This window comes from Rhineura floridana, chromosome 19 (genome assembly GCF_030035675.1).
Source record: "Rhineura floridana isolate rRhiFlo1 chromosome 19, rRhiFlo1.hap2, whole genome shotgun sequence".
In the NCBI taxonomy this organism is placed as follows: Eukaryota; Metazoa; Chordata; class Lepidosauria; order Squamata; family Rhineuridae; genus Rhineura; species Rhineura floridana.
The window spans coordinates 25,747,773-25,764,958 of NC_084498.1; the positions used below are offsets into that span (position 1 = coordinate 25,747,773).

The 17,186-nt window shown below is 47.0% G+C and overlaps 2 protein-coding genes across 2 annotated transcripts; one reads left to right on the plus strand and one right to left on the minus strand.

Moving 5' to 3' along the window:
- Positions 1–4: 4 nt before the first annotated feature.
- On the plus strand, positions 5–6,526 carry MTFP1 (mitochondrial fission process 1). Its single transcript, XM_061602930.1, has 4 exons — positions 5–275; positions 4,199–4,326; positions 4,903–5,135; positions 5,676–6,526. The coding sequence occupies exons 1-4, from the start codon at positions 206–208 to the stop codon at positions 5,731–5,733; spliced, it is 489 nt and encodes a 162-aa protein (XP_061458914.1). The 5' UTR covers positions 5–205; the 3' UTR covers positions 5,734–6,526.
- Positions 6,527–7,747: 1,221 nt separating this feature from the next.
- LOC133373336 (zona pellucida sperm-binding protein 3-like) lies at positions 7,748–16,661 on the minus strand. The gene is made up of 9 exons (XM_061602929.1): positions 16,553–16,661; positions 15,143–15,253; positions 14,463–14,633; positions 12,282–12,462; positions 10,424–10,526; positions 10,085–10,176; positions 9,064–9,158; positions 8,462–8,542; positions 7,748–8,074 (listed from the first exon to the last, which is right to left on the minus strand). The coding sequence occupies exons 1-9, from the start codon at positions 16,614–16,616 to the stop codon at positions 7,800–7,802; spliced, it is 1,173 nt and encodes a 390-aa protein (XP_061458913.1). The 5' UTR covers positions 16,617–16,661; the 3' UTR covers positions 7,748–7,799.
- Positions 16,662–17,186: the final 525 nt, after the last annotated feature.

Consider the following 17,186-nt stretch of genomic DNA (forward strand, 5'->3'; position numbering starts at 1 on the left):
CCCGCGCGGGTGGCCAGTGGGAAGGCGGCTGGCCCGGCCGGGCTCGGCTTCGGCGGGCTCCATTGGCCGGGGGCTCCGCCGCGCCGTGCGCCCGCCATGTGGCGCGCCTTGGAGAGGCCCGGCCTGAGCTAGCCTGCGCCGGACGCCTCCAGCTGCCCTTGGCGCTCGGATCGGCGCGGCGGAGGCCCGCCCGGAGCAGCCGGCCATGGGGTCGCCAGCCGGGGAGGAGCCGCCGCCGCCCGATCTTTACCGGGACACGTGGGTGCGCTACCTGGGTGAGTGGGGGGCCGCGGCGCGCCCGGGGCGCAATCAGCGCGCTTCCTCGAAATCAGAGGCTCCAAGCGGGAGACTTCCTCCCGAGGAAGCCTGTGGGAGAAGTCTGCGGTCCGCGCCAGAGAGCGCTGTAACTTCCTCCCAGAAGAAACTTGGGCTGGTCGCCCGCGAAGCTCTGCTTGGAGTAGACCCGTTGAAACGCATGGGCCTCGGTGAGCCGTGTGGTGTCCACTCTTGAGCAGGACTGGCCTTGGAGACGCTCCCAAAGCAAATGCTGGTCTCAGGATTGGGCTGCGGAGGTTGCCAACTGTCCTTCCGGCAGCCCTCCTCCTCCTGATTTACAGCAGCCACCATTAAGGTGCATGAAAGGCTGGGGAAATAATTGCCTTGAAAGGTAGATTATAAACTGATGACGATGATGGTGATAAAATATAGAGTGTAAATCTGTTAGTATTATTACCTTTCAGGGTAATGATTGTAAATCTATTAATATTATACCTATTACCGTTATCCTGAACAGTAGAGTATAAATCTATTGTTGTTATTAAGCGTTTCTAGGTAAAACTGCATAAGGTAACCTCAAGGAACTTCTAGCAGGGCAGCTGTGTAACAGCGCAATCCTAACTGTCTACTCAGGAGGAAAAAATGTAAATAGACTGCCTTCAAGGCATTCCGACTTATGGCAACCCTGTGAATAGGGTTTTCATGAGGCCGAGAAGCAGTGACTAGCCCAAGGTCACCCAGTGAGCTTCATGGCTGTGTGGGGATTCGAACCTGGGTCTCCCAGGTCATAGTCCAACACCTTAGGCACTACACCCTATTGAACTCAGTAGAGCTTATTCCCTGTTGAGTTGGGTTAGGATTGCAGCCTTTGTCTGTGGCATTTTTTTTTTAAAGACGAGAGCTCATGGCCTAGAGTCCACAGTCTAGTCAGCAAAAGCTGATGCCACCATAAAGCTGGTCAGTCTTAGGTCCTTGCTGTTTCCCCTCCCTGTGACGTTATTCCTCTCCGGACTCATGAGCATGTGGCACACAAATCCTGCTGCCTCTATAACACACACTTCCTGATCAGCCCAAAGGATATACAGGGTAAGTGTTCTCACAGAGGTTGGGCATGTGCTGCAGCCTGAGGAAGTGTGAGACTTTTTTAAAAAAGATACATTTCCCATGCAAACTCACTTTCCATTCTAAATCCCACCCACACACCCACCGCAGATGATTTTCTCCCTTGTGGGGAAAAAAGCATCTGGGGGCCTGTGTCTTTTCCATTATTATTGGCAAGGGGGAAAGACAAGACTGCGTGCCATTAAGAGTGTTATATCAGGACTGGGGAAGCCCAGGTTCAAAGCCCTAACCAGCCATGAAGCAGAAATAAAAATAACCAGTTAGAATAAAAGAAATATATATGTGCGTATAAGAATATATAGAAATATATATATATGTAAAACAGTTCATTAAAAAAATCCAGAGATAACCCCCAAATAAGCAACAGCAAAAAGCTCCACCAGCAACTCATCAACCATCTGAAAACATTTAAGAATAATCTAAAAACATTTAAAAGCCGGTAAATCTTCATGAAAATTCATCAGCATTTCATTTTAGCATGAATTTGCCTAATAAACACATCACTGTATTAAAATTTTGACTAGTATACGCATTTTCTGCAAGTGATTTCCTCTCATATAATAATGCATGTGTGTGTCATTTTCATCAATATGTATGACTTCTTTTATCTGTCTGTATACCTACTTGATTTCTTACCTGCCATCAGAAGGTCCCAGGGCAGGTTGCAGCAATTTTATTAAATATTAAAATCCATTTTAAGATGAATACACCTTCGAAGGCACACCTTCCCCTCATATATGCATCGTTGTACACAGTGTTTGATTGGAGAAGCACATTGCAAAATTTGAAGACCTGTGACTATTGAAAGATAGCGGTGTTTCGATTCACAGGAACAACAACAACAATAATAACATATTAACAAAAATTTTTTTAATGTTTTTAATGCTCTTTTGTTTTAATGTCTTTTAAGATCTGTTTTTATGATATTTTAAAGTGTTTTTAGCGCTTTGTTTGCCACCCTGGGCTCCTGCTGGGAGGAAGGGTGGGATACAAATTAAATAATAAATAAATAAATACATAAAATATAAATATGCCACACTGGGTTCCTGCTGGGAGGAAGGGCGGGATATAAATCTAATAAATAAATACATACAGAAGTTTTTTATAGTTATAAATAAACTGCAATTTAACTATAAAATTAAAACCATTTGAAACACAGCGATTAAAAACCCCTCACACAAAATACAAATCAGTAAAAACAGCACCCTGTTTAATAGCCCTTGCAGTCAGTTCCCAAAAGCCTGTCGGAACAAAGAAGTCTTCACCTGCTGGTGGAAGGACAGCAGGAAGGGAGTCGGTCTAACTCCCTAGGAAGCCACCGAGAAGGCTCTTTCCCAAAGTAGCTGTTCCCACCGGAAGGTAGTTTTGTCACTGCAGTGGACAACTGGGGTGAGGGCGAAGGGGCTTTACTCTCTGAGAGTCTTCCTGTTAAAATTGAGAAACATAGGAAGCTGTTGTCTACCAAGTCAGGCCACTGGTCTATGGCTCAAGTTCAGTCCCCAATGGCATCTCCAGGTAGGGCTGGGACAGACCCCCTGCCTAAAACCCTGGAGAGCCGCTGCAGTGTCAACAATATTGAGCTAGATAGACCCATGGTCTGCCTTGGTAAACTGCAGCTTCCTGTGTTTCTTATGTTTGGGGGCAGCTGTTAAGATGCAGCAGGAAGAGAAGGAGGCTGCACCTTGAAGGGCATTCAGCAGAACAAACGGACTGCATTGCCACCTCCTTTTTTTGCAGCACAGCTAAATTTAATCTGGTGGGAACATCTGCTATTGGAAGGCACCCGGGAGCAAAACTGATGATGGAGGTGAACATCTGGGGGTTGTAGACAACAAATTAATTTAATGCAATGATTGTATTTATGTACTTTCCTTCCTCTGGTGGAACAGAGTGGTATGAAAACATGGCAACAACCCTGTGAGGTGGGTTAGGCTGAGAGAGAATGACTGACAGAAGGTCACAAGGTCATAGCTGTGTGGGGATTTGAAGCCAGACTGGGAAGACCCAGGCTGAAATCCTCACACAGCCATGATGCTTTAGATCAGTTACTATCGCTTCACCTAATATGCCTCACAGGTTTATTATGTGGGTAAAATGCAGCAGGAGAAAAATTTATGTGACCTTGCTGAGCTCCTTGCAAGGGGAAGAATTTACTTAATAAAATATGAAATGGATGGGGGTAGTTGGCCTCGTTCAGCCTGACAATTTTTAGATACCATTCATCATGTGAGAGCTGCTCAGAGGTGATTACCACCCTCATATGCCAGGTCTGGTGGCATTGTGGTCCTCAATCCAAAACCCAATGCATGGGATCCACTGAAGCATAATCTAAAAACCTTGGTAAAACTCTGCTCTGATTCTCATCCTCAACCAGCTTGTCTCCTTTCTCATAGCAGCTGTAAACATTCCATGACATTATCCCTCAGAAGTTAAGATGTTTGTCAGCATTCCGTAACCTGACAGGACCTCAGGAAATGACGGGGAATGTTTTTCATAATGAGGCATAAGCTATTTCCCTTCCCTTAAAAAAAAAATTTAAATAAAATACAGGTTAGATTTAGTGGAGCTAAATGGACCTCATTTTTAATAATGCAGTTTTATTGCATAGTGGATTAAGATGACAAAAAAGTAGCATAATGAGAGAAGCAGGCAGTTTTTTTCATGGGTGGTAATGGACATGTTAATTCTTGAAATGAATGACTCTGGTTGGAATATTCCAGCTGGGCTCTTTTTTTTTTTACACCAGTGGGTGGAGCTTAAGGTTATGGGCATCCCTGCTGACCTTTGACCTTTGTTGCAGGCTATGCCAATGAAGTTGGGGAGTCCTTCAGGGCTATCGTGCCCGTCTCGTTGGTCTGGGCCAGCTACGGAGTGGCAACCGCTTATGTGACGGCTGACGCATTCGACAAGGGCAAGAAAGCATCTGCTGTGAGTACAGAGCAGGGCGAGGGGACCTTTTCCAGCCTGAGGGCCACGTTCCCCTCCGGGGGCCACATGCCAATGGTGGGCAGGGCCAGAGGCAAAAGTGGTCAGAGCAATTGATGTCTATTTTACCTTTGTACAATAGGCCGTTTCTACGCACGCCCTTCTCTCTGTCCTTTATCAAGAGGCATGATTAGGATTCAAGGATGCATTCCAGCCAGGCAAAAGCATTCAGGATTCAAAGCCAAGCTAGCGTGGTTTGGGGAGGGTTCCGAGGGCCAGACAGGGGTGTATTTGGCCCCCGGGCCTGAGTTCCCCCACCTCTGCATTAAACCATAAGATCAGGAGGCCTCAAGTAAACACAGTTGTTGTATTATGAAAAGAATTTATGTAACGCCCGTCATTTCAAGAAGAAATGCCAAGGCAGCTCACAAACAAATTGGTAACTTAGGTTTTGTTTTTAAGAAAGGACATGCGTGTCCGAAGGACAGAGAGGAGAATGTGAATGGGATGAAGGTCAAGTTTGTTTGTGGCTTTAAAAGTTCAAGTTCCTCTCCCTTTCATCTTTGCTACGTTTGACAGGCAAAGCCTGAGGGTGAAGGACAGAGCACACGGGCTGCGGTGGCCGTTGTGGACACGTTCATATGGCAGGCTCTGGCTTCTGTGGCCATTCCCGGTTTCACCATTAACCGGTTGTGTGCAGCGTCCCTCTACTTCATGGCCAGCATGACCCGCTGGCCCCTCTCGGTCAGGAAGTGGGCAACCACAGCCGTTGGCCTCTCAGCCATTCCCTTCATCATCAAACCCATCGACAGGTATGGGCTGCTTCAGCCTCCGGGACATAGCTGGGCGGGCGTGGGGTTGATCAGCCTTCCATAACCTGGTGCCTTTCAGATGATGGGACTACAACTCCCATCATACTCCAGCCAGCATGGCCATTTTGGACTATAACTCCCATCAGCCCCCAGCCAGCATGGCGTTTTTGGATTACAATTCCCATCATACTCCAGCCAGCATGGCCATTTTGGCCTACGACTCCCATCAGCCCCAACCAGCACAGCCATTTTGGCCCGCAACTCCCATCAGCCCCTGGCAGCACCGCTGTATGTTGCTAGGCCAGATGGGAGCCAGGGTCATGCTGGCTGGGGCTGACAGTCACACAAGGGGGGGGGGAGAGGTGCACACTACTGGCGGTTTGAGGTCCGGAACAGATTTTTTCCATGGGAGAATCAAAAATCAGCATACGCACCCATCCCCCAAATTCCTGGAGGAGTTTTGCCTCTGTGGAAATGCTGGCAAAACAAAAAAGCTCTTGCGAGTCTCTGTTCTACTTTTCCTCCCTGCCTCTCCTGCAGGTCAGTGGATTTCTTGATGGACGCCAGTCTCCGCAAGCTCTACAAGACTGAAGAGTGACTCCCTCTTCCTCTGGCTTGCCGATGCCTACGACTGCAAAACCAGCCCTCGGCTCGTCCATGCTCTGTGGCTGCTACCGCTCCTTTCAGACTCCGTGTTGTCAGGACTTTTTTTAAAAAAAGTTGAAATCCAGCTTAGCAGGCAGAAACCTCTGCTTCACCAGTCCGGCTTGGTGCTGGGAAGGTGTGGGGGTCTAACAGGGCAACTCAGGGACTGTCCTGAACTCCAGCATGGAGACTAGTTTGTTTCCTGGGTCAGAGGAACTACACATGTCCATCGAGCAATCCTTTCATGTCCCGTTCAGGCAAAGTCCACCCAACAGGGGGTTAGAAGGTACTTAAAGCACTGCTGCTCAACTTTGGGTCTCCAGGTGTTGTTTGGCTACCACTCTCATCATCCCAGGATGCTAGCTGAGGGTGATGGGAGTTGTAGTCCAACAACATCTGGGGATCCAAGGTTGAAGAACACTGACTTGAAGAAATGTTGTGCTACAGAGTAAGGGACTGTTCCCTGAAATAAGGAACAAGTGCCTGCCTCGCTTAGGTTTCCTGGCTGCTGTTCCTGGGAGCAATGTGGACTAGCGTGCTGAATGATCCATCAAATTATTCTGCACTGTGAAACCCCAATATGGGGATGGTTAATTGCACTAACTGTGTTAGTTCCAAATGGCTGCTGTTACTGACGATCTGAAAGAGATCCTTGTAGTTACATACTTCTACCTGGGTCAATGATAGTGACTGTTTTGGCATGTAAGTGGTATATAAGTTAATAAATAATAGGGCTTTAAACCTGATTTTCTGTCTGAGCAGCTCAAGTGATTGTGTGCACCATTAATGATCATTTTCAGCATTTACATGACAGTTCTGGGGGTTCAAAGCACTTCACATAGTCTCAGGACCCCTTTATAACAGGGAGACCTTTGCTTTCACCCGCTCAAATTAATCAAATTTCTATACTTGCAAAGCAAAAAGATTCTCAAGAATCTTTAACAATAGCCAAATAAAACCCACAGTAAAGCTAAACAGATACACAGCTCATCAGAAACGGCACACAAAAAAAGTCACCACTAAAAGCCAGCAAGAATAAAATAAAACAGCTGTGCTGGCTAGGGCTGATGGGAGTTTTAGTCCAAAACAGCTGGAGGAGGAATGAGGAACCTGCAGCACTCCACACACTGCTGAACTACAACTCCCATCAGCCCTAGCAAGCATAGCCAGGGATGATGGGAGTTGTAGTTCAGCAACAGCTGGAGGGCTAAAGATTCCCCACACCTGAGGTAAGGGAAGATTGATCTAAACCCTTTTAAAAAAGCGTTTAGTACTAGTCTTCTAGTAGAAAGCCACCTGTTTAAAAACATGCATTAGGAAGCGATACCCATTTTCTGTCTTTCCTAAATCCAGCCACATGTCAGAGTTCTTGGGTGACCATGACCCCCAAAGGTCATGTAGACCAACCCGCTACTCCTGCAGAAAATCTACTACTGCAGCACTTCTGATAGATCCAGACTCTGCTTAAAAAGCTTTTTGAATATAGGAATACAGCTAGACATTTCACACAGGCCATAGTCCGTTATTTGCAAAAACAGCTCACCACGGTCGAGGGCACAGGAGCATTGTTTATTGGAGAGGCAGGGAACATCAGTCCTAGCGGTGAAAGGAAGGCCTCTCTGGCACTTGGGACACCCTCTCCTCAGCCCCTTCCCCTCTCAGGTCACCTCTCTCACTAGCCTTGCTTTGACACCCTCCTTGATAACGCCTTTCACTTAACTGGATGGAGGGGTAGAGAGGGGTGTGCAAGTCTGTGTTAGAAACTAGACTACTGTGCAAAGGTAAAATGTGGGAGAAAGGGCGGCGTATAAATGTAATACATCCACCCACCACTAGCACATGGCCCCTGGAAGGTTGCTCAGAAGGGAAGATGGCCCTCGTGCTAAAAAAAATAAAGGTTCCTTACTTCTCATTTATTAAAGCAAGCGAACTAGAACATTTTACCAGAGCAGCAGCGCAACGAAAAGTTAGGAAGTGTTCTACCATTTCTTTATTTCTGCTTAAATGAGGAGGAGAGGGTTAGGCCTTCTCAGGCGTGTCGCTCTTGAGTTTGCAATAGTCCAGGCTCGATTCCTTCTCCACATCTTCGTCGACAGCAAGGCTCCCAAGCACCGTCTGCAGCTCTGTCTGGTAGGGCTGCTCCATCCGGTTCTTCAGGGGTTTGCTGGTGTGGGAGTAGCGATACACGGCCAGGCCCAGAGCCACGAGGGCACCGGCAAAGAGGGCCGCCAACAGACAGCTGCCCCCAAAGGCAACGCTCACCAGCAAAAACCTCTTCATGGTATGACATTGTCCTGAAAGGAAGAGACATTTAGGAAGCCTATTTGCCCAAAGGGAACCCCCAAGTAAAGCAGCCTCTCCAATAGCATAGCGGCAAATCCCAGGAGTCAATAAGCATGAAAGGGGAGAGTGTTAGCTGCTGAAAAGAGTCTTCTCAATGGCTGACTCTCACTCCGATTGGCTCCAATCAGCAGAGAAGGACAGGGAAGCATGTTAGAAGACTCTTCTCGGTGGCTAACAGACTCCCCTTTTCATGCTGATGGGCTGGTAGGATGCTGGAGACATAGAGACGCTGCTCCCCAAAAAGTAAGGGGTCTAAGACCCTCCCCCTGAGACCTTGGATTACTACCCCAGTGCCCAGAAGAGACCATAAGGATTTTAGGGGGGAAACAAACACCAACCTTCAAACCAGGGGACATCTTCTCTGTGCACTGCCAAAGGGCCAACCACCTCCCTGTGTAGTCTCCCTTCACCCCAAAATGCTGTTTGGGGACAGAGTAAGTTGTTTAGGGGTAGAAAAGTAGTTTACGATTAATTCCTGCAGAACTCACACACTATCAAAGCTTAATAAGAAATCCACTGATTGCTCATACATATGCCATCCTTCCGCCATCCTGGGGTCTTCCAGATGTTGGGACACACACCCCAGTTCCATCTGCCAGGATTGCCCAATGGTCAGGAAAGATGGGAGCCGTAATCCAACATTGACAGGAAATCGAGCCTCTGTATCATTGGCCCGGTTGATGATGGCAACAGAGATTCAGCAGGCGCCTTCTGTTTTGACCTTTAAACACTTGCTGAACACCTTTCTGTTCCACCAGGCTTATGCAGGCAATTAAGACACCATCTTTTTGCAGTAGCTGACCTTGGTGTTTTTACCATATTTTTTTAAAAGTTCACACTACAGCTTTTATTTGCTGTAAACCGCTTTGCTTTTTTTTAAAAGTGAAACCGGTATGCAAATACGTTTATAAATAAATAAGTCAGACAAGTTTGCAGGTACCTTTCTCGTTTCCAAACGGTGGAGACTCCACGGGGCAGTAGCTGTCGCAACACTTGCAGACAGAGGTCTTGGAAGGTTCATCCACGTTCTTCCAGCTGGAAAGGAAGAATCACTACAGGTAATATACAACTGTTAGGGGGAGCTGTACCTGCCTAGTTTTGTGACTGCAGCACCCCTTCTTCCAGGTACCATAATAATGATATTATTCAATATTATGCCTTAGTAGTAGAGCACCTGCCCTGCATCCAGAAGGGCCCAGGTTCAGGCCCCAGCATCTCCAGGTAAAGCTGGGAATGACCCCTGCCTGAAACCTTAGAGAGATACTATCCTCAAATGCAAAAATGTATCACTGAACACTAAAGTCAGGATCATTCAGACCATGGTATTCCCGATTTCTATGTATGGATGTGAAAATTGGACAGTGAAAAAAGTAGATAAGAGAAAAATCAACTCATTTGAAATGTGGTGTTGGAGGAGAGCTTTGCGCATACCATGGACAAATAATTGAGTGTCAGAACAAATTAAACTAGAACTGTCACTGGAAGCTAAAATGGTGAAACTGAGGTTATCATACTTTGGACACATCATGAGAAGACATGATTCACTAGAAAAGATAATAATGCTTGGAAAAACAGAAGGGAGTAGAAAAAGAGGAAGACCAAACAAGAGGTGGATTGATTCCATAAAGGAAGCCACAGATCGGAACTTACAAGATCTGAACAGGGTGGTTCACGACAGATGCTATAGGAGGCCACTGATTCATAGCGTTGCCACAAGTCGTCATCAACTTGAAGGCATGCTTTGCTTGCTATGTGCCTTCAAGTCGATTATGACTTATGGTGACCCTATAAATCAGCAACCTCCAATAGGATCTGTTATAAACCACCCTTTTCAGATGTTGTAAGTTCTGCATTTATTTACGTGAATAAAATGCAAATAAATTTATTTAATTGTTTAAAAAATAGTTCAGAAACTGAGTAAAATAAGCAAAAAAAAAAAAAGGCAGGGTCTTAATGCTAACCTGGAGGAGATGCTGTCAAAGTAACAAGCTTTCTTGCCAGGGGTGGGTGGAATCTTTTGGCTCCATGCTGTCAGGAGGCAGTGAATATAGATCTAGAGGAGAGGAAGGACACGTTTTTTGCAGCAGATTTAAAAACAGTTGCTAGGGATTTTAAGCATCGTTGGTGCCACCTATGTTAGGACATCTCGGCACAGTCTGCTTTATCACCAGTTTAAGAGTGAACGGCTTCTCCACAGGATCCTTGGAATTGCAGTAAATTCTGTGAGAAAACTAGGGATTCTCTCACAGAACTCCAGCTGCATTCCAGAACACAGACAATTACCCCGGCAAGATTCCTACCTCCTCAGATTTTCCAGTCAGCAAGAACGCAGGCATTGTGAACACAAGCACAGAGTCATCTTTACGGAACCACCTCGCCTCCAACTCTCCGCTGGACATGCACCTGCCAAATGGATAGTAAGAATGAGCAGAGAATGATCTGAGTGCCAGAATCCTTTTTAGAGATGGAGACATTGTGATTCAGTTTGTATTTTGTTGCAAACTGACCCAGTTTGCACTGCCTGCGCGCTGAGCCACACAGTTTTGACTTTGCTAGACCTCATACACATCAATGCTTCTAAATGGAATATTGTTTCCTTGTATTTTTAATGTTAGCTTCCATGTTTTCCTGTCATTTGTTTTAAATGTGTACTTGTTTTGCTGCATTTGATACTGATCATGTTAGTCCCTCGTTCTGGGATTGTGTGAACTTAAATAAAAACTATGGTGGAGGGAATGGTTCAGTGCATATTACATTCTAGACCAGGGGTCACCAAACGTTTTGGGATTGGGGGCACATTTGCAAGCTGGAGAATCTGTCACATGCTGCAACTCTCCTTCCCCCAGCAGTAAACGCACACACCCCAGAACCACATACCCCCATACTGCAGTTAATAGCCTTCTATTGGCTAAAGAAAGCTTCTTTCAGCTGAGGGAGGGGCAGGGAGATGGCACCATGTGGGGCTCCACGGAAAGCCTCAGAGGGGCATGTCAGCCAGTGGGCTCCACTGCTGGCAATCCATGTTCCAAACAATCCCTCTATCTAGTTTGTTGGATGTTGTTCCATTATTGATGATGGGAGAAGGTATTTATGGGAGCATTTACTAGTGCAACACTGACTAATATCAGAGTCTAAACATATGTACCCTTCTGGATTTTGTATTTCATCTCCCATGACAATTATATTCACTTTCTAGTAGCAAGCCAGTCCTCTCGTACTCTGTGGGGCCCCTGAGCAAAAGCATCTAAACCACCCCTCTAGATCATCGGTTTCTTCCAGACAACCTGTTTATTGAGCATTCGTCCCAATTTCTTTGGAGGGAGATTAGACAACGTTGCACCAAAGCAAGTGCTAGCTTACATCTTTGGGGATATTTTCCTGTCACTTTCCTTATGTGATATTTTGGGGCAGCGGGTTTGTTGTGCAAGACTTCCCAGCCAACTATAATTGTGCAATCTGAATTTGTCGGTATATGATTGAATTTCACTCGAAAATAGCAACAGTCTGGGAGCACCCACTGTCCCTGATGACTTTAGAATGGGGTAGGCAACATGGTGACCTCCAGATGTTACTGGACTCCAACTCCCATCATCCCTGACCATTGGCTCTATCAGCTGGGGCTGCTGGGAGCCCAACAACATTCAGAAAGCACCACATTGGCTACCCCTGCTTTACAATTTCTGCAGCAGTTTGTGAATTTCTTTTCAAAAACAGCCTCACAAAAATTCTTAAGCGCTTATGATGCGTATTTCTCTTAGCAAACAGTTTTGCACGGCGTTTTAACTGATGTACACATTTTTGCAAGCAATTTCTCCTAATACAATACATTTTTGTTTGTTTATTTTTACCAGTTTATTCATTTTTATGCACACTTTCTCCAGATCTATGCATTTTTGTAAACGTTATTTGGTTGGACAACTGCATCACAAAATTCGGATATGTGTGAATTTTGAAGGATGGCTGTCTTTTGGTTTTTGTGTTGCTTTGGAAAATGCAAATTTGACAGATTCAGCTTTAAATGCAAACTGAATCAAGTTTCTCCCCTGTCCCTCGCCGCCAAGGAGCAACCACGTCAAAACACCCTTCGGAGAGAAGCAAAAGGTGGGTCTCCACTAGCCCCGCTCCCTCCAGCCATCCACAGAATGGCATGCCACTCACCCATGGTTATCCACAATTATGTAGACCCTCCTGAAATGGCTCTGGGGTTGGGCATCAGTTCCATAGCACTCATCAATGAAGAGCTTAGGGAACAGGCCTGGACTCGCCTGGACTCTTGCTTCAAGGTAAATAACAGAGCCTTCAACATATATACCGGGTTCTGCGGCAACACTGAGGTCCTCTGAGGGAGGAGATAGGAAAGGTGAAGAAGACCACCCCATCAAGATTTTGCACCCTCCCATGTAAATGATATCCTATACCACCCTTGCCTAACCTGGCGCTCTCCAGTGGCTTTGGGCAGGGGTGTAGTCATCTGGGGTCATGGGGATCATAGACCCCTTACTTTTTGGGGAGCAGGGTCCCCAACAGGTCCCTATGTATGAGCCAATCAGCATGAAAGGGGAGCACGTTAGCCACCGAGAAGAGTCTTTGTCCTTTTGTGGCGACTGGAGCCAATCGGAGTGAAAGGAGGCAAGTCAACCATTGTGAAGACTCTTCTCAGTAGCTAACACACAGTCTCCCCTTTTGTGCGGGCTGGCTCCTAGGGACGTCTGTTACAGTGGAGTGTGGACTTGGGGAGGACACGGAGAGCAAGAGAGAGGAGGGAAAGTGGAAAAGGGGGCATGGCTGTGAGGGGGTGTGGTGAGTGTCTATCATGAAGGGACCCTCCCCTTCTGAATTTGCCACTACACTACTGGTTTTGAACAACGAGGAGCAGGTTGTACGCCACTGAAATAAAAACTGCAAGGAGAGGGATGCACTCGGCGCAATCCCCAGGCAGCACAGCCCTGTCACGCTGGGACTGATAGGAGTTGTAGTCCGGCACATCTGGACAGCACCTGGTTGGGGAAGGAAGCTGCTCTACCTCTACAGAGTCAGACCACTGGTTCACTGCCTGGCAAGGGATCTCCAGGGCTTCAAGCAGGGGGCCTCTCCCAGCTCTACCCAGAGATGGTGGGGATTGAACCTGAGACCTTCTGCATGCAAAGCGGATGCTCTGCCACTGAGCTACTCCAAGTGTAGATATTGACTGGGGACCCACAGGCACTGGTTGACATGTCCTCTCCCAGAAGCTGTGGTGTGGAGGCACCTGAGGCCAGCTCCCTGCTGAAGCTAAGCAGGGTCAGGTCTGGTCAGTGCCTGGATGGGAGACCGCCTGGGAACCATATGGAAGCCGCCTTGGGTTTCTATCATGAAAAGAAAGGTGGGGTATAAATGTAATAAATAAACAAACAAACGAATAATACGGCGGTCTTCTTAAGAGCCACCCTATAGGTCTAGGCTCTCCTCCTTAGTCAGGGTCTAGATTTTGCCTACCGAGGGATCCTCCACTACTTCTTCAAATTACAAATCTGTGTACAGTTCTGGTCGCCTCATCTCAAAAAGGATATTCTAGAGTTGGAAAAGGTTCAGAAGAGGGCAACCAGAATGATCAAGGGGATGGAGCGACTCCCTTACGAGGAAAGGTTGCAGCATTTGGGGCTTTTTAGTTTAGAGAAAAGGCGGCTCAGAGGAGACATGATAGAAGTGTATAAAATTATGCATGGCATTGAGAAAGTGGATAGAGAAAAGTTCTTCTCCCTCTCTCATAATACTAGAACTCGTGGACATTCAAAGAAGCTGAATGCTGGAAGATTCAGGACAGACAAAAGGAAGTACTTCTTTACTCAGCGCATAGTTAAACTATGGAATTTGCTCCCACAAGATGCAGTAATGGCCACCAGCTTGGACGGCTTTAAAAGAAGATTAGACAAATTCATGGAGGACAGGGCTATCAATGGCTACTAGCCATGATGGCTGTGCTCTGCCACCCTAGTCAGAGGCAGCATGCTTCTGAAAACCAGTTGCCGGAAGCCTCAGGAGGGGAGAGTGTTCTTGCACTCAGGTCCTGCTTGCGGGCTTCCCCCAGGCACCTGGTTGGCCACTGTGAGAACAGGATGCTGGACTAGATGGGCCACTGGCCTGATCCAGCAGGCTCTTCTTATGTTCTTATGTTCTTAATGGAGGGCACCAGAGTGGCCTAGACATCTCCCCCTCCAAGTTTCCTGCCTAGAGTTGAGCTTTAAGGTGCAAGGACCAAGGTGGGGAATCTTTTACCACTGCAGAATTGTATACCAAAGCTGGGAACGAGGGGAGACCACGGTTGGCTCTTGTCGTGGTGGGTGGGAGACACACTCTTACCGTTAAGGACCCTCAGAGAGAAATTCAGCTTCACCTCGTTGGGCTGAGCACCTTGCACAAACTGGACCTGAGCCTGTGCACTGGTTGCCACGGGGCTAGGAAGTGTTGGCAAGCTGGTCGCTGTGCTCATGGTGGCATTGGAGTTGCCGCTCCACACTAGACCCTTTGCAGCTGAAGAGCAAGAGAGAGAAATCAACTGGACCTTTTTTGACAGTTTCCGTAGCAAATTTTAGCTTGAAACAAGAGCCACAACTCGCTTGTTCGTTCCTGTTGGGTTGCTGTGTTTGGATGCTCACTCAAACATTTACGTATGTCCGCAGTGACATCCAGTTTCAAGGTTAGCCCTACTGAGTGTGGTAGACCCATTGAAATTGACAGACATTATGACCTAAGATCCCCGGAGAGTAGGAAGCACATACAAGCAGAATAGGAGCAAACACAAGAGAAAGAAAAACAGGATTTGGGTTTGTATCTTGTTGCGTTATGGAAGGATTGTAAAGTATTGTTATGGGTTTCGGGTTGAGATGGATGGTTTCTACAAGTCCCTTTCCAGCCTCTGATTTGGAACCCTGCACCTGCTCCCCAGGCAACACCTGGGAGTCTGTAGCCACCACCGACATTATGCATAGCTCAACACATGGCCCGCATCCCCTCCCGGGACATTAAGCAAGTGACCTCACCGTGAAAGACCTTCCTGAAGAATCCCATCGTGGCGGTTGTCACTTCACGAGGGTTAGAACCCGCTGCTGTTGGAGAAGGCAAGCCTTGGCCCTGGGCCACAGCCTGGGCAGCTGAAGAATAAAGGAGCAGAGCAACTGAGCAGGGATCTTAAGGACTTCATCTCTCAGCCCAAACTCTCCCTCTCTCTATCCCAACTGAGTAGGGAGTTAAAGGTACTGGCAGCAGACGGTTAATGGGACCAGAACAGTTTAGAGTTCCTCATCCTTTTATGACACCAAGAAATATCAAGCTTTCCATCTTCAGGGACGTTTTCCCCTGCTCATTCGCTGGCTAAGCTCATGTTATGTAGGAGAGCCTGGAACATGCTCCTAGGGTACAAACAGGCCACATTCACACCAAACACGTCTTCCACTATGTGGACTAGCTATTTTTCAGGAAAGCTCATGAAACCACCATAGCAGTCTCTAAAAAAAAAATGGACTGCCTTCAAGTTGATCCCGACTTATGGCAACCCCACGAATAGGGTTTTCATGGTGAGTGGTGTTCAGAGGTGGTTTACCATTGCCTTCCTCTGAGGCTAAGAGGCAGTGACTGGCCCAAGGTCACCCAGGGAGCTTCTTGGCTGTGTTGGGATTCGAACCCTGGTCTCCGAGGTTGTAGTCCAACACTCTAACCACTATGCCACAATGCCAAGGTAGCCCCAATAAGCCTCCAAGAACTATTTAAGGAGACTACTGATTTGCAGTGCTGGAAACATCACCCCAGACAGACATATATCACATGTGGGGAACCTTTGACCCTATAGATGTTGCTGAACTACAACTCCCATCAGCTCTAGCAAGCAAGGCCAACAGCCAGAGTTGATGGGAGCTGTAGTTCAACAACATTTGTTAAGTTACTTATTCCAAGATGAAAAGTGCTGGCTTTTAGTTGGTTAGAGAGGCACTCTTCCAGCCTACTTCAGGCTTTGAGTCTCCATCACAAACTCAACTTCAAGAATAGCTACTGCAGAATGCCTAGAAGGGTGTTCATTCACACATTACATCCAATCTCTGCACCTGTCTCCACAAAGAGTTGAGCTGTGCATTCATAACAGTCATTCACATGTGATGTTCAACAAGTTTGGGCACACAATTAGCTGAGCTATACAAATCAACCAGCATCCACTCTTTCACATGTGTATAGACAGCTTACACCCACATTCAGTGTAATGTGTGAAGAAGCCTTAGGTCTAGACACAAACACACAGCCAAAAAGCAGGTTACAATTGGCCATGTGCACCAAAGAGCCTAACACATTAGACAGCCATCTCTTGACCTAACCTTGCCCAGAACAATATCAAGCAGTAACCAAGCCTCCTTTTCAGTTGCAAGCTGACGGGATCATCAACACACCCACCAGAGACTTACCCAGCAACTCAACAAACACAGCAGCCCACCAGAGGCCAGCTATCACTCTCCTACAAGAAGCCATCTTTTGCTCCCCACACACACAAAAAGCCTCCTTAAATAGGCCTCCTGCCAGCCCTCTGCTGCCGAGAGAGAGAAAATTAAGTGCACCTGATGCTTCCTGTACTGCTTAGATTCCTATTGGTCAGGAACTCTCGCACGAGTCTTTGGAGCCACGGACTCAGCACCCTATCTAGGGGAGTAAGCACCACTGAATGCAGCAGGATTTACTTCTGAGTAAGCATGCTTAGGCTGACAATGCATGGCATGTGTTGCCTTTGGGGGAAGAACCATAGCGGCATGCAGAAGGTCCCAGGTTCAACCCCTGGCATCCCCAGGTGGGACAGGGAGAGGCTCCCTTCCTGAAACCCTGGAGAGCTGCTGCCAGTTTGGGTAGGCAATGTCGAGCTCTGAGAAAGCAGCTTCCTATTGTTAGGGATAAATTGAAACCCCCAGTGCCAGTCAAACTATAATTCACTTGTCCTATCTAAACCAGCTTGGGCTTTATGGGAAATAGAACCAAAGTGGCCTTTATTTGTATTTTGATATAAAATGTCAGTTTATTTCCTGGTGACCTGACCCTTACCTACATTCC

Bases quoted from the DNA above. Each gene is read 5' to 3' on its own strand.
- LOC133373336 (XM_061602929.1), bottom strand. From the start codon at position 16,616: ATGGCTTCTTGTAGGAGAGTGATAGCTGGCCTCTGGTGGGCTGCTGTG. The intron at 14,634-15,142 runs GTGAGGTCACTT...CTTGCTCTTCAG, and splicing joins CTTCAGGAAGGTCTTTCACG to CTGCAAAGGGTCTAGTGTGG. The intron at 12,463-14,462 runs GTAAGAGTGTGT...CTCCTCCCTCAG, and splicing joins CTCTCTGAGGGTCCTTAACG to AGGACCTCAGTGTTGCCGCA.
- MTFP1 (XM_061602930.1), top strand. From the start codon at position 206: ATGGGGTCGCCAGCCGGGGAGGAGCCGCCGCCGCCCGATCTTTACCGG. The intron at 4,327-4,902 runs GTGAGTACAGAG...TACGTTTGACAG, and splicing joins AGGGCAAGAAAGCATCTGCT to GCAAAGCCTGAGGGTGAAGG. The intron at 5,136-5,675 runs GTATGGGCTGCT...CCTCTCCTGCAG, and splicing joins ATCATCAAACCCATCGACAG to GTCAGTGGATTTCTTGATGG.